At 41.4% G+C, this 15,921-nt stretch overlaps 1 protein-coding gene across 1 annotated transcript in view; it reads left to right on the forward strand.

Annotated features, from left to right (window-relative positions):
* Window positions 1–15,921, forward strand: part of NCKAP5 (NCK associated protein 5) — a 915,059-nt gene that overhangs the window by 806,850 nt on the left and 92,288 nt on the right. The window contains 3 exon segments of the mRNA XM_047722528.1: window positions 138–3,904; window positions 4,622–4,799; window positions 11,946–12,021. Of these exon segments, the coding sequence (XP_047578484.1) occupies window positions 138–3,904; window positions 4,622–4,799; window positions 11,946–12,021 (4,021 nt within the window).

The following is a 15,921-nucleotide window of genomic DNA, read 5'->3' on the forward strand; positions in this document are numbered from 1 at the left end:
TTTGCATTAAATAATTAAAGTGTGCATTTATAGATGAACACTTAACTGCTAGAATCAAGTCTAATGACAGACTTTTCCTTTTTACAGTTGTGATCCACGTGGTTCAGTGATTTCTGATACCTACTTTTCTTTCCTAGAAATCATCACAAAACTGGGATAAAAGGCTAAGTATTGACTCTTCACTCCCGAGTGGCTTTGCTAGTCCTACAGATGAACTACCTCCAGCTCGTATCAAGGAAAGTCACATTTTGGAAGGACTGAGAAAGCTACAGAAGCGAAAAGTGCTACTTGAACCCCCATCGGTGATAACCAAATGGGGTTATAAAGATTGCATGAACTCCAATGAAGGGATATATTCTCCAGGAATTAAGAGCAGCAGCCTCAAGGACTATCCCCCCTGCAAACCAGCTGACAGGAGGAGTCCCTGCAAGGAGCCCCACGAGACATTTGTTTATGACACAGATTCCCACGATGATGCCGATGAGGACTCTTCCTCCTTACCCTTGCTCCAGGCAGCTCCAAGCCGGGGCTGCAGGCTGCACAGTCGTAAATTAACCCACAGTGTTTCTGACAGCCTATTTGGCTGGGACCCGAATAGAAAACACTTTTCAGAAGGCACATCTTCAGTTTACCCAAGGGAAAGGCCTGAAAAGCTGGCCAGTTGTGCCAGCAACTGCCCCTTGGAGAGGAAGCTGTGCCCGCATGCACAGACGCCTCAGGTACGGAGAGAGAGGGAGCCGTGTGACCCTGGTTCTGGCCATGTGGCTCTCAGTCTCCAGCTTTCAGACACCGATGACAATGAAGCCCTCGACGAGTTGCACATAGGTAGCAGTAACGAGAAAAACCCTTCAGACTTGTCACTGACTGTCGACACTGACAAGTCCATGGAGAATCTGGACATCCTCATGGGATTTGGAAAATCTCAACATGGGTCTCCTGAAGAGGAGGAAAAACAAGTGCCCATCTCCTTAGAGAGTCGGCCAAAGACATTTAGCTTCATTAAGCAGCAGAGGGTTGTAAAAAGGACTTCTTCAGAAGAATGCATTACTGTCATCTTTGATGCCGAAGACGGCGAGCCCATTGAATTCAGCTCTCACCAGACAGGCATTGTCACTGTTACCAGAAATGAGATTTCCATCAACCAAGCCCCTACTGGACCCAAGGCAGAACACACTGAACTTTCACCTCAGGGAATTGCTCATTTACAGCCGGGAGCTACTGCAAGAGACTACACTTTCCTAAAGAGACCTGAAGAGGAAACCAAGAAAAACATTCCAAAAGGTGACATAGATAACATTGCGGTGGCCCGCAATGGTTCCTTCAGCCCCAGGACAGTAACACAAAGTCCTCAGCGACAAAGACCGGGCAAACCAACATTGAATTTGTCATGCCAGAGTAGTTCTAGGTCTTCGGTGTCCATGGGTATCTATCAAAAGCAGAGTCTGACAAAAGTCCCTGCCAGGGGCAAGGCTTCACCTCAGAAGTCAAAAATAATGGAGCCTGAAGCCTCAGCAAGAGTCCCCTCCTCTGGCCCCATGTCTCTTGAAAAATCTCCAGCCTTAGCTCCCGGGAAACTCTCACGATATAAGAAGACTGAGGGCCCAGCACCCCTTTTTGATTTACATACGGATTCACACATTCCAAAACACCCCAGCCAACTGCCTCATGGCTCCAAAATGTCCAGCAGAAAGGACTGGGTCCCGTGCTCCAAGAGTCAGATTCCAGCGTCACAGTTGCTGCCAAGGTCCCTCACTGAGCCTAGTGATAATGGAGAATCCCCGACGAGGGACAAACATTGTGACTCTGGGCCAGAGGCAGGGGTGAAGTCACCTTCTCCCCCACCCCCTCCAGACAGGTCAGGCTCCCTTCTTGTCAGGCCCAGTTACGACTATTTGCCACCACCCTCATCAGCCAAGCCTGAAACCAGGGTCCCCAGTGAAGCAGCAAGGACTATGTACAAATCCCCCCCTCTAAAAGGACCCTCTGCTCCTATTATTTCTTCTAATCAGATCCTGGCAGAAGTGCCGGGGAAGAAACCTTCTGTGGCCTTCAGAAAGCCTATCTTCACTCACCCTCCACCCTCCACAGAAACAGTGATTCAAACCAGATGTTCCGCACATACCCCCTCTAGCTCCTTTGTTGTGATGGCCCCAGGGCCCCCAAAGGTCTCCCCAAAGAGAGGTGTCCCCAAAACTCCGCCTCACCAAATGCTTGGGACCACACAAATGGACACTGGGTTACGGACTCCCAAGAATTGTCCTTCAGCCCATGAGCCACTGGAAATCCTGTCCCCCAAAAGTGTGTCTCCAGGAAGAAAAGGACAGCTGAATGACTGTGTCCCCACATCACCTAAGCCTTCCTTCTTAGGGGTGAATGAGGCACCATCATCTCAGGTTAGCAGTCACTCATCATCACCGTCTTCCAAAAGCCATAACACCCCATATGGTTGTCCAAACGCTCATGAGAAAGGCCTGAAAACTCGCCTCCCAGTTGGGCTCAAGGTTCTCATGAAGTCTCCCCAGTTACTCAGGAAAAGTTCCACGGTGCCAGGGAAACATGAAAAAGACAGTCTGAATGAAGCCTCTAAAAGTTCTGTGGCTGGGAACAAGTCTAAGCCCGAGGACGCCGGGAATCCAGTGAGCCTGGAGACCATAACGGATGAAAGAAATGTGACTCCACTGGGTTTTCAGGCACAAGACAGGCTGCCTGAAGGGATTCCCCTGGATACAGCAATGCCAGAGTCATTAGAAAACAGCATCCCTGGGGCTGATGGAAAAGATGGGGTAGAAAACAAGTCTGTGAAAAGATCCCTCTCCTCCAGTAAGCCACACCTAAAACCAGCCCTAGGCATGAATGGGGCCAAAGCCCGCAGTCAGAGTTTCAGCACTTACTCAGGAGACAAGCCCCCTACACCCCCCGTGGAAGGGCCCGGCAAAGTTCGAACTCAGATTATCACCAACACTGCTGAGAGAGGCAATTCCCTCACCCGGCAGAGTTCCTCCACGGAAGGCTTGCCCAAGACCCCTTCTGCCCCCATGTCTGATGGTCTTCCCGGGGCTGGGAGGCCTCTGGGGCATCCCTCCTCCAGGCAAGGCTCCCCCAGGAGTACAGGCAGCTCCAGCAGCCAGCATGGGAGCCCAAGCAAGTTGCCTTTGAGAGTCCCTCCCAAATCCGAAGAGCTCCCCACCCCATGTGGAATGGAAGATGAGCAGGGTTACCCCGAGGGAGGGGACAGTGAGGCTGTCCCTGAGGAAGCAAGCAGTGACCACCACAGATATCCACCCGCCCCAACACACTGCCCACAAGCCCTGCAGAACCCTGGGAGGACACAGCATCCGACCAATTTTGAACCGAGCAGGACATCCAAGCTAGAGACTTCTGGAAGGTGTCCAGATACTTCTACAACCAAGACTGGCGCTGTGAGCCCTGAAGCCCCCCTCTCACCTACAATTGAAGAAAAGGTCATGTTGTGCATTCAGGAAAATGTGGAAAAGGGCCAAGTGCAAACAAAGTCCCCCTCTGTGGAAGCAAAGCCAAAGCCCGGGCCTTCTTTTGCCAGCTGGCTTGGTTTTCGGAGTAGACTTCCAGCTCTCAGTAGCAGGAAGATGGATGTCTCCAAAACCAAAGTGGAAAAAAAAGATGCAAAAGGTTTGGGGTTTGGAAATAAACAACTAAAATTGGAAAAGAAAAAAGAGAAAAAGAAGCCTGAGCTGCAGCGTAAAATAGAAAATGAACTTACCAGGAACACCAAGGTGGCGGAGAGTCCAGACAGTAGTTTACGAAGCAAAAATGATCTGAAAACACCGCAAGGCATTTATGACCAAATGAAGTTTGGACCAAGAAATAGACCCAGCCCTGTTACATGTTCTACTAAAGATACGTTTATGACGGAACTTTTGAACAGGTAACGTGTTGGCGAAGGGAGGGTGTGAAATGTCAGGGGGCTCCCCCCACAGAAACAAGGAGAGTTATTGACTTCCGACCCAGTAAACCCCAGTCAAGCATGTTTTCATACAAGCAGAAATGCAGAATAGCAGCCTTTTCTACATTAGCCAGAATTTAAACAATGAAATAAAAGTTAGCAATAAAATGATAATTTAGTCCATGTTACTTTGTTAACCAAACCAGTGGTCTTTGAAATTAAAGAATGGGAAGTTTTATCAAGGTTGATAGAAATTCAACCTATACTGGAACTGTGAATGTACTCACATGGCATGAAATGGAAGAAATTATACATACATTTTAAGGTATGCCGACCTCATTGATTGTACCAAGCAAACGTATACTTAGAAACGTTGCAGAGGTAATTACATTTCCCGCTGATCTTAAGCCAGACTTGTGTTTAGCAATCACTCTTCAGTGGCTTTTATTTTGCTCCCTCCTCCCCCCACCTCACAAGCAGTTAAAAAAATAAAAATAAAATAAATTTTGTCAAATCTAAACTGACACACTACTGGAATGTCAGATGAAGATTTGATCAAGGCCACTGACAAACATTTATCACTCAAAGGTTTAAAGACAAAGAGATACAAAGAGGTACTTTAAACATTAAAGGATTGGGAAAAGTAGTGATTGAAGAAGAGCAATGTAATTTATCAGAGGAATCACTTTCTACCTGCAGAGTTGATAAGAAAGCAGCTCAACAGACAGAAAGTGGATCAAATAATGTTTCCTGCAGGAGTGTGTTAAAGGGCAGCTCCCAGGGCTCCTGTCTCACCAGCAGCTCTGCAAGCACTCAAGGAAACCACAAGAAAAACATCAAAACCAAGGCCGATGTGGAAATACCGAAAGGCTCCCTGGTAAGTGCTCTACCCATCCTGGTTCCGAAGTGAACCTGCCTGGGTTCTTTCTACCTTTGCTGATGGAAATGAATGAGCAAGAGATTGGGAAGGGTAGGAAAGTTCTGGAAAAAGGAGAGAAAGCTGGTAACGGCTTCCCGCAGAGAGGTGGCAGTGAGATTGCAAATGGGGCGCTCCATCCGGTAAGGCTGCTGTGTTAGCTCCCTTTCAGGAGGACGGTGGAACCAAACAGTGCTGGCAAATGACACTGTGATGTCAGCTGTCATCTTCAAATTCTACTCCGGTGCAGGGGATTTGTTTGATGACCTCTTCCTTCACTCCCAGTGATACAAAAAGGAAGGAACGTGGTTATGAAAACCAGAAGTGCTAAACAACTAGAGAGATTATTGGCCATTTTGATGGTTCAGTTTAAGAACTGTTCATTTTTTTTGGAAGTTCTGTCTATGTACCAATTCCTCTCACCTAGACAGGTGTTAAGGCCAAGAAATCTACTTTGCAACTTGACTCCCTATTATGCCGTCTCTTAATTGTGAGGTCCAGAACTCAGGTAATTTCCTTTAAAAAAAAAATGGGTGAAAGGGCATTTTCCATTTCCCTAGCACTTGCTAGTTTCAAATAATAGTTTTGTTTTAAAATTACCTTAAGTTGCACTGAATCTCCTTACATTCCTTCTGTTCTTGCATAATTGCTTTGGTGATATTCATTATTTCTTTATGTAAGTTTTGAAGCACTTACATAAACAAAAATATTCTTTTTACAGAATTACCGTATCCATATATTTTTGTACTGCAATCAAAGAAATTGTAAAGTATGGTAATTGCTACCATTTTCTTAGGGAAACCTAGTAATTATACTTTTTTTTTTTTCCTGGAGTGGTTTAGAGGTGATTTTAGGAATAACGATTGGCATTATTAGTTATTAAGAATTTCATAGACATATTTCAGTTGACAACAAATGCACACTTTTCTTTCAAAGAGCTCTGGACTCTGAGGAGCTGTAGTCTTTTATATTAAACTCAGAAATCCTGTGGGAACTATGTTCTTCACAAAAAATTTTTTTTCTTCCCCCCCCCTTTTCTCTTCTGGGCTTCCATGGTATCCTCCCTTCTTTGAAAACGTAGATGTCCCCTGCATTATAAAAATCACAAATTATAAGCATATCTAAGACTGCCCTTGTAGTGTCACCGAAAGGAAAGAGAGAGAATGAATGCTTGGAAATGTGCAATATGCCAGAAATTCAATCCCACTGATCTAAAACTTTGATAGCCTGGCAGAGCCCCTTATCGGAGGCACTCAATTTAACTATGCCCCATTTAATATGTTTCTGACAGCTTAGGGTATATCTTCACTGCACAGAAGTACCAAAGAAACAAAAAGACCCTCTGTTTGGCTTTTACAGTTTCATTTTTACTTTCTTGTTACTTCCTAATGCTAAAATAATTTCTGTGCTTTTCGTCTCTCGTCTTCAGTCTTTCACAGTGTAGTAATAAGTGTCCTTTGGTCCTTTCAGAATATCTACAAGAAACACTCTTACTGTTTTCTCTAAAGTACAAAGATTCCCTAACCACCCCAAAATACATAATCAATTGGGATATGCTAATTTTTTCTAGTTAGCTACAAGAGGAAATTAGTCATGCTGGGAAGCTTTTCCATGTAGAGGAATATTATTAACCTGGGTAGCTGACCACCCAGTCTGTCTTTCTTTCTTTCTTTCTTTCTTTCTTTCTTTCTTTCTTTCTTTCTTTCTTTCTTTTTTAATGTAAAATACAATGGTTTTTGTTTCATCTCTGTAATCATCAATGTGGAGTGGACGAAAATTACTAATTCCAAAGAGGACATTGCCATAGTCTCCTTTGGGACTAGTACAAGACTAGCAGTGAAAACCTATTTATTATATGTTATCAGCTTACACAGGAAGTAAATTAGATGCAAAATAGGATATATTCTAATACCATAGCACATTGATGGGAATACCCATGAACCTCTTAGAATTCAGAGTTTGAGGGAATTTTCCACTGCTAGGGCTCAAGGTAAATTTGCTGTCTGCTTATTTTAAACTATGTTGCAAAAGATTCTTCTCATTGTAGTCAGGTGGGATAAAAACAAGAACTGCACATAATACATACGGTATGTTTTGTTTTTTTTTTTAATAAAGTCACTGTTCAAAATCTTATATCACCATCTCTTCCCTTTACAAACCAAGACTTTATTTCGTTATGAGGGTCCTCAGGGATTTTAATTATTTTAATCTGTGGTGATTATAATGCAAAGATTATTTCCATACATACAGCTATGTATGTAGCTGACCTCCGTTTAGTCTGCTACTAATTCTGTATCCATATCCATTTTCAGGATTCCTAGATACATTTTAAAAAATGCGTAAAAGTCCCATTAATTCTTTGCAGAATTTAATTTTTTTCTCCTTTCAGAGCCTTAATTAGAGTCTTATGTCCCCATTTAGGCCATCATTTACAGACCACTTAGCTCTAATTTTTGTGTAATTTAGACAAGGGCCATGTTACTTTGTACTTTTACTTGAATTATATAAAATCATTATAAGAGGGGGAAAGGCATCCCCAGGAAAGACTGCATTGGTATTAAGTAAATAATCAAGAAAGAAATGCGTTCTATTGCAGCATGTCATAAGTCCTTCCTTCCTGTGGACTCAGATAATTTTGTGGAATGAGAAGTCTCAAGGGAAGGCAGCTCCAGACTCCTGTTTAACTATCACTGGACAAAATAAAAATTGTTAACAAAATTAACATGATCGTATACTTTCATCATGCTCTGGGAAGAGATGGCCTTTTCAATATTTTAATTTAAATTTTGAGTATTTTTTTCTCCCAGCGTCCCATAGTCTGAAAAAGAAAATCACGTATGCTAATAAAAAAGCATCAAATACTATTCCATTAAAATGGTACTGTGGTGATGAAATAGGATAAAATAGTACAATAATTACGCAAATTGTTATCATCTTATTAAGTTCTGCAAAATGTTATAATTTCAGCATCCTTAATTGAACAGTTCTGTTCTAAGTGCTATTTGATGCTAATAAGAAGCATGCATATTTTGCTCTCCTCCTGCAAATTTTTCTAAATGACTAACTTTTCTAAAGGTAATGCCTTCTGGAGTTTTCCTTCCAAAAATTACTGCCTGTCTCACTTAGGTTCATTGTGTTCTTTTCATTTGCAATAAACTTCGACTGCAAAATGTTGTCTTCTTGGGAAGCAGTTCCCAAGCAGTTCAGTTAGGATGAGTCAAGGAAGAAATGTAAGCAGAATTTCAAATGAAAGTTGTCCCCAAATGTTGGGTTTAATTCTAAAAGTAATATGTAATGTAATATATATATAATGTACATACATACATAATATATAATGTACATACATACATAATATATATATATGTTATATGTACGTTGCGTGTGTGTGCATATATATATATATATATATACACACACATATATATATGGTGATTTATTTTCTCCATTTTCCTCCAGGTTCCTTTGTAAGCTTCTTCCTCCCTGTGCTTTCTAATAATAGGGGTTAGTAGAATATAATGGGCACAGTGACATTTAATGGTTTCTTGTTAGAGATCAGTATTTGGTACCATTTTTGACTACAAGGGCAGAGCCCAAAAGATGGACAAGAGTTGAAAATGCACCATTACAAGGCACCCAAAGTACTGACAATAAACTTAAACCAAAAATAGCCAAGAGTTGTTGCCTGAGTTACCTGCAACTTCTTACCAAATAGGATATTGCTTGACATTAATTTGTATCAGTTCCTGTTAGAACAATGGCCGAGAAAATTCTGTATCTGTAAACCACCATTCTTTTCTGAGCCAAACTTCTTGATTTTGTGAAAACTCTCATCTTTGAAGTACTTTGTCTAATGAAGATCGTCCCAGTTGTCTCTATCTTTGGCAAGTTCTTAATCTTGAGTTGCCAGCCCCTTAGTCCCAGGAAAGTTCCCACAACCTCTCACCAATACCACTGCGTGATCAAGAGTGAAAATTAATTTTAAGTTCAGCCTGTAAAAAATGTAAATAGTAAGGGGAATCAACTGTCAAAATAAATTATGGCCCTCATTTCCATAGGCAAACGGATTTCTTTAATAACCGCCTTGCATTGAAATCTATTTGTGTAGATAATTAGAGCCAACAAGTATGCCATTCTAAGGCACTCCCCCATTTGTCATTCCTTCGCTGATTTTTCACCTATCTTCTTCGGATTTTCCTGTCATGGGTCATCTGCTCCTCATGGGTCATCAGCCCAGGAAACCTGAAAGAATTAGGGGCCTTTCCTCTGATAAGTCCCCAGAGGCCATATTTAGCATTTGCTGTTAAGCAAATAGAGCCCTAGGAAAGTTCTGACAAGCAGCTGACAGGTAGGACTATAGGACAGCTTTTTTTTTTCTTTCCTCAATATGATACTCGGAAAAAGGTGGTAGTTAAGTTCCACAAACAGATTAGGGAACCAGAAGGGAAGGGAAGCAGAGAATTTAAACACACACACACACACACAGTCTCTGAAAATTTTTGCTACTCTTGAATAAAAATAAAATTTATGTATACATGGAATACTGCCTACATATCTAACTGCCAGACACTAACAGAAAATAGTAGTTCTTTGGAAGGTCTGGGAAGGAGGACTGTAACAATGACTCTGAAAAATTTAATTTTGGCAATGAATAGGGGCCAGAAATGCCCACTCTAAAACCGAAATCCTCTGTGACCTTGAAGAGATCATTAACACTATATGAGCCTCCTTTCCTTTATCTGCAAGGTGAGAATCTGATTTTAACTATTGGATTCTTTAGTTTAGAGTCTCACAGACTGATAGAGAGGATGATTCCCCGATAAGCCAGCAGGTGAGCCCGGGATACCTTCAAGCTTAAAATAGATCACTGTTGGGCGCCTGGGTGGCTCGGTGGGTTAGGCGTCTGCCTTTGGCTCAGGTCATGATCTCAGGGTCCTGGGATCGAGTCCCACATCGGGCTCCCTGCTTTGTGGGGGGCCTGCTTCCTCCTCTCTCTTTCTCTCTCTGCCTGCCTCTCTGCCTACTTGTGATCTCTGTCAAATAAATAAAATCTTAAAAAAAAAATAGATCAGTGTAGAAGAACCTAAAGGAAATACTGTTTTACATAACAGGTAAGAGAAAACATGAGACATGTATGGGCTGAGAATATAGAGATTTCCTTGATGTCTCTCTAAATAAGGATGGAAGTTTCATGTTGGGTTGTTAAAGGAAATGTAGGTAGTTTGAGATCCCTTTGTCGGTGGGTCTTTTGATAGCCTTGTGACAAACAGGTCACTGAGCTACACAAACTTTGGAAGGCAATTAAGTAGGATGTTAGCCTTGCTCATGCTCACAGTGCTTTTCTACTCTGCTATCCATAATTGTCCACTATCAAAGTGTCCACAGACTTGATGAAGCCTCCCCCCACCCTTGCCCCGTTCCCCAACTTTCTTCCTCTGGACGTGCTAAAAAACAGGGAAGTGCCTGCAGAGCAGAGAGCTGATGGGGGGAAGAAGTGATGAATGTGACCTCTGGATATTCAATCCTTGGTCTCTCCTTGTGGGGTTCAGGATGCCTTCTCCATACTCTCTTCAGTCTGCCACCTTCTGGCTCTCAGCACATCCAGAACAAGCACCAATTACATTCTGATATTGGAACCGAAGTTATAAAATATAAATAATTGGTCTTATTCCATTAGATATGAAAAATAGGTAAAAGTCAAAAGCTAAATCTAGCTCAAGGTCAGTATGCAACCATATGAATTTCTGTATTGTGAGTATGAAATAAGAGTTTCTTGGCATTCAGCTCAAGCTCCTGAGCATATCCACTGACGGCCTCTAATGTATGTGCCGAAGCAGAACCCCACTGCATTCAGTGCACAGTTCATGTCATTATCACTGGCTTCCCAGGTGACTGATGGGGATGTATTTTAAGAGAGTGTTTTAGGGTCATTCTGCCAACAACCGCAAGCTGTCTTGAAATTGAGGCCAAGTCCACTGGCATAGTCAAAGGAAAATTTGAGAAAAACAAAGTGCCCACAGATGAACACAAATCTGCAGTCAGTTTTGCTGAGTTTGAATCCTGGTTCCACCACCTTGGCAATTATCTGTTTCTTCAGGAGGAGGAGGCTAACAGTAGCATCTAGCTCCCTCTGGGGAGTTTGAGATCACAGGCATGAAAATTGTAATTGTGTAATACTGAGTAATCCGTAGTATTTCAGAGTTTGCCTTTTAAATAGTGGTTTGTACTGGTTGCATTGTTGCGACCACTGCCACTAGATTGAGAAGCAAGGGACATGAGTCTTAATCCCAGCACTTCCACTTACAGTGCGTTGAAGGAAACTTGCTGGAGATCAGAATTCTCGTTCATAAAACAGTGTGACTTATTCAGGTTTCTCTAGAGTTCTGCCGAGTGCTAACCCATTCAGCATCTGGATATTTCAGCTGAAATAGAAGGGGAATGTTTTTGACCTAAAAAATCAATACAAATGTGTCACTGCTCTAGTTCACTAAGTATACATCACAGTCACCTTATGTTTCATCATAGAAAGAACAAAAGAAATCATTTTCTTAGAGAGTTACATTCCAGGAAAGGGTCAGGAGATCTAAGTATATTTCTTTCTTATTAAAATAACTTGTGGTAGAAGTCACTGTCTCTGGAGGAATTATATTTCCTTTGACTTTAATTTTACCTAACAGCTTTGTGTTATTGACTTTATTAAATCTTAAAACCCAAAGCTGTATCTTTAACATCTTATGGAGAATTAGGTGCCCTGTAAATCCTCATTTCCAGGTCTGGGGTTATGTTTCTGAAAATATACTCTTGCTCTAGTAATTAAAATTTCTGATACAGCCAAGTGATAGAGTAGGGAAAAGTAGAATGAAGAAAATATCTATGCATGTATATATATATCTATGTGTGTGTACACATAGATGCACACACATACACATTCACATATATGTATGTACAGGTAGCGTGTTTACATATATGTGTGTATACATGTGTGTTGTGTGTGTATACACACCCACTCACACATACCCACATTTATTACAGAATGAAACATCATTCTAATTATGAACAGTCTATTTCATATAACAAATAAGAACTTACATTATTTTCTTGTTGCTGCAGATAAAAGAAGCAAGTGTGAGCCTGCAGGAGGATGAAGATACAGTTGCAGATTCCACATTTCAGAGCCACATCATAGGTAAACATTTACATCTTGGTACATCTTTATGGGTGATACTTTCTGAACGTGACCTTCTTTCAGACACAGTGTGTTCCTATAGAGCGTGTCTCACACCTAGCCTCTATGAGGACTGGGTCTTAACTTCTTTTTTTTAATATATTATTTATTTATTTGAGAGAGAGAGAGAGCACAGGGGGAGGGAGGGAGAGGGAGAAAGAGAGAATCTCAGACAGACACCACGCCCAGTGTGGAGTCCTGCGTGGGGCTCCAGCTCACGGCCCTGCGGTCATGGCCTGAGCCAAAACCAAGAGTCAGACACTGAACCTACTGCACCACCCATGCGCCCCGAGGACTGGGTCTTAACTTCTCGCACATGGTTATTTTTATCTTCTCGAACATTGGAAGCTACTGTAAAATAAGTAGTTCAAAACCAGACCCGTCAAGAAAACATCAGTGTTTTCAAAGCAACACACTGCAAACCGACAAGAAGCAAGTCTTTGTGGACATGAAAGGAGAATAACACTGAGGATACATAACTTCTCTGGGGACAGCAGTCGACTTCGAGTCCATCCAGTGTCTATAATTGTCTCAGGAAGCATTTACCTAACTACCATTGGTTAGAAATGAGAGACGGTAGCTTTCTTAAATTGAACTTTTTTTTTTTTTTAATAGAGTGTGTTTTGGGAGAACCCTGAGTGTGAATAGTCCTGTTTCTGGAATAAGTTTGATTTGTCAACTCCTTCTTGAAATTGTGCATCGGCCTAGACTGAAGGGACTCAGCTTCCCAACACAGAACGACTTGCTGACCCTTTGCTGACCTGTTTTCAGCAGCCAGGAGGCAGCTGGTGACAGAGTAGTTGTCTGTGACTGTGATCCTTGTCAGGTGATGGAAGAGGTGATACCTTCAGCTGTTCTGGGCCACCGTGGATGGTTGCAGAATTTGTTTTTCCTCGGGCTCTAGGAATTGCTGTGCGTGGAAGCATGCTGATTATTTAGTATTGCACAGGACACCGAGGCATGCTGGAGTAATTTCTACCAATCACATTCGGTATAGCAGTTAATAGTGAGTTCCACATTGGAGGTCATGACAGCCCCCTCCTCCTCCAGATGCTTAAATTGGTATCAGTTGTGTGTCATTAGCTGATATGCAAGTTAAATACAGTTTAAAAACCTTCAAACATGACACTATGTAAAGCCCTGCTGAATCATTTTTCCATAATGAGGTGTTCCTGGGCCTATGAAATAACATATATAAAGTTAGAGGCTGCGTGTTTTTCAAAAGAACTATAGTAATCTATCCTTTAATAGACTTTCCAGTTTTTTTTTAGATTTGCATTGTTTGATATGATAGCTAGTAGACATAGGTGGCTATTTCAGGTTCAGTTTCAATTAATTAAAACTATATATAATTAAAAACTCAGTCCTCCATTTGCACTAGCCATGTTTCAACTACTCAGTGACCACGTATTCATGGTAGCCTATATGAACATTTCCATCGTCACACAAAGTTCCCTTGGGAAGTGCTGCTTTCGATTACTCTCAGGGAAGTAAATTTGGACCATGTTTCTGACAGCGAGCTGACTTGGTCTGCACACAATGTAGATTTATCTCCTCAAACTAGGGGAGAACTATATGATAAGCTGCTGTTGTCTACACGTGAAACAACAAGGACAAAACTAACCAGCCATTTTATGTAAGTAATGAAGTCATTTAATCATCTTACACAATTAAAAATATAGAGGAAGGTAAATATGAAAGAAGGCTAGTAGCTCAATGATGTCATCAAAAGCCCTGGCTTTATGTCCTCATCTCTGTTGTCTTTGGTTGCAAATTGATTCCTGACACTCCAGGCATTCCATTTACATTCAAGGCACAAAGTATAAGGAAAAATAAGAGCTCCTTCAGAATCCACCCCATAGACTCCATTTTTCATGGCATTGATGAGAACAAGATCATGAAACCAATCCTAGCTGTAAAGGAGGCTGGGGAAGTTCGTATGTTGCTTCTATTTATTGCATGAGATAGCAGGGAGAACGTGGTTGAGAATATTCCCTAGGTTAACCAGTGAATAAGATTACCACAGCCAACCTTCTAAAACTTCATCCGTTTCTTTCTTTTTTTTTTTTTTTAAGATTTATTTATTTATTTATTTGACACAGAGACAGAGACAGAGATCACAAGTAAGCAGAGAGGCAGGCAGAAGCAGAGAGGGAAGCAGGCTCCCCTACTGAGCAGAGAGCCTGACACAGGGCTCCATCGCAGGACCCTGAGATCATGACCTGAGACAAAGGCAGAGGATTAACCCACTGAGCCACCCAGGGGCCCAAACTTCATCCATTTCAAGATTGAATGAGGCTCAATAGATCAAGTGGTTATTCTTTTTATTCCAGAAGAACGGCTGAGAATATATTTTTAGCACCCTGATAAATCAATATTCTTCATTTTGTCTAAACAAAGTGTTGTCACATAGCCTCACAATATTATATAACCATAGAATGTTTTTCCGCTCACAGTAACTGAGCAAATCTAAATATATTATGCTTCTAACCAAATATCAGCTAATGTCTATCACAAAAAAGAATAATCAGAAAATTTGTGACCTGAATGTTTGCATTTCTGTGGTTAAGGATAACCTTATTATCCTTAATAAGGATAATATTGGTTATTATCAAAGTTGGTTTAATCAAAGTGTTATGAGTTGATTATAAGACAAGATATTGTTAATTAAGCCTGCTCTATGTTGAAATTCAAGATTCGTGAATTAAGTAAAATAATACAACTAAATTTTTTCTTTAAAATCACCTTAATAAATGTCAGACTTCAATGTTAATAAGCAGCAAGAAAATGACTAGCCTAGCCTAATAGAAATCTTAACACAAATGACCACAAACCCCATATTTCTTTTGTTCTTTCCTGCTATTTAACTGTAATAGGTTCACCCTACATATTATATTAATTATCTAATAGGATTAAATGATCAGTGGGAATTAATTCAAATAACACTTTCTTATTAAAAACACCAGCCAGTGAGAGCATCAAAAGTAATTGTCTAAGCAGAGGCAGAGGGTCCAGAAATTCCCATAAAGAGGAGAAAATATCTTTTGAGGAGTTTGAGGAAGAAGCCAAGTAGAACTGAATGATATCCAAGAAAACAAGGACTCATGGTCGATGCTAGGAAAGTGGAGGATGCATGTTATTTGCTCCAAATTTTAAAGAGGCACAAACAACAAGCTGTCCAATAGCCCCATAGGGTCATGAAATCTGTTTACTCTCCCCTGTTGGCTGGGTGCCTTCTTAGTCTCTTCCAAGGGAACCCTTCTGGCTCTTCTCACCAAGGGAGAGGATGACAAAGGGCATGGTCTAGCCCCGAATCTGGCTTTCTTTGGGGGAGCTCTGCGGAGCTGCCTTGGTACTCTCCTACCCACTTCGGGAATTACCTCTAAGGGATCTTTCTGGGGTCCAGCCAGCAACTAATACATTATGCAGGAAGATAATAGGTGCTCAATAAGGACCCCCCCCCATGACTTAATTATTAGACCATACACCAGCTATTCCCATTGTCTCATTTCATTTTCTTATTCCCTGTTCTCTCTAGACTCTAGCTAGCTAATCTGGTAAACTGAGTCATGTCCACTTTGGTGGAGCAGTAGATTAAGCAGGTGATTTTTCAGGTCACATATTTGCATTATAACAAAGACTAAAGAAAAGTTTTACCTCTAGTTAAGAGGAGCTCTTGAAACTTTTTTATTCAAGTTTCAGGCACTTGCATCAATGGTTTGAGCAAATTATAGGGTGAGGAAGAAAGGACAAAATCAGCCTGACTTCAGACACTGAATAACACAAGAAGCAGTGCCTGGGAGGAAAGTCATTTTGTCATATAAAAGTGGTTTTGAGAGATAGCCTGCCTAAAAGCGAAGA

Source organism: Lutra lutra, chromosome 3 (genome assembly GCF_902655055.1).
Source record: "Lutra lutra chromosome 3, mLutLut1.2, whole genome shotgun sequence".
Lineage (NCBI taxonomy): Eukaryota > Metazoa > Chordata > Mammalia > Carnivora > Mustelidae > Lutra > Lutra lutra.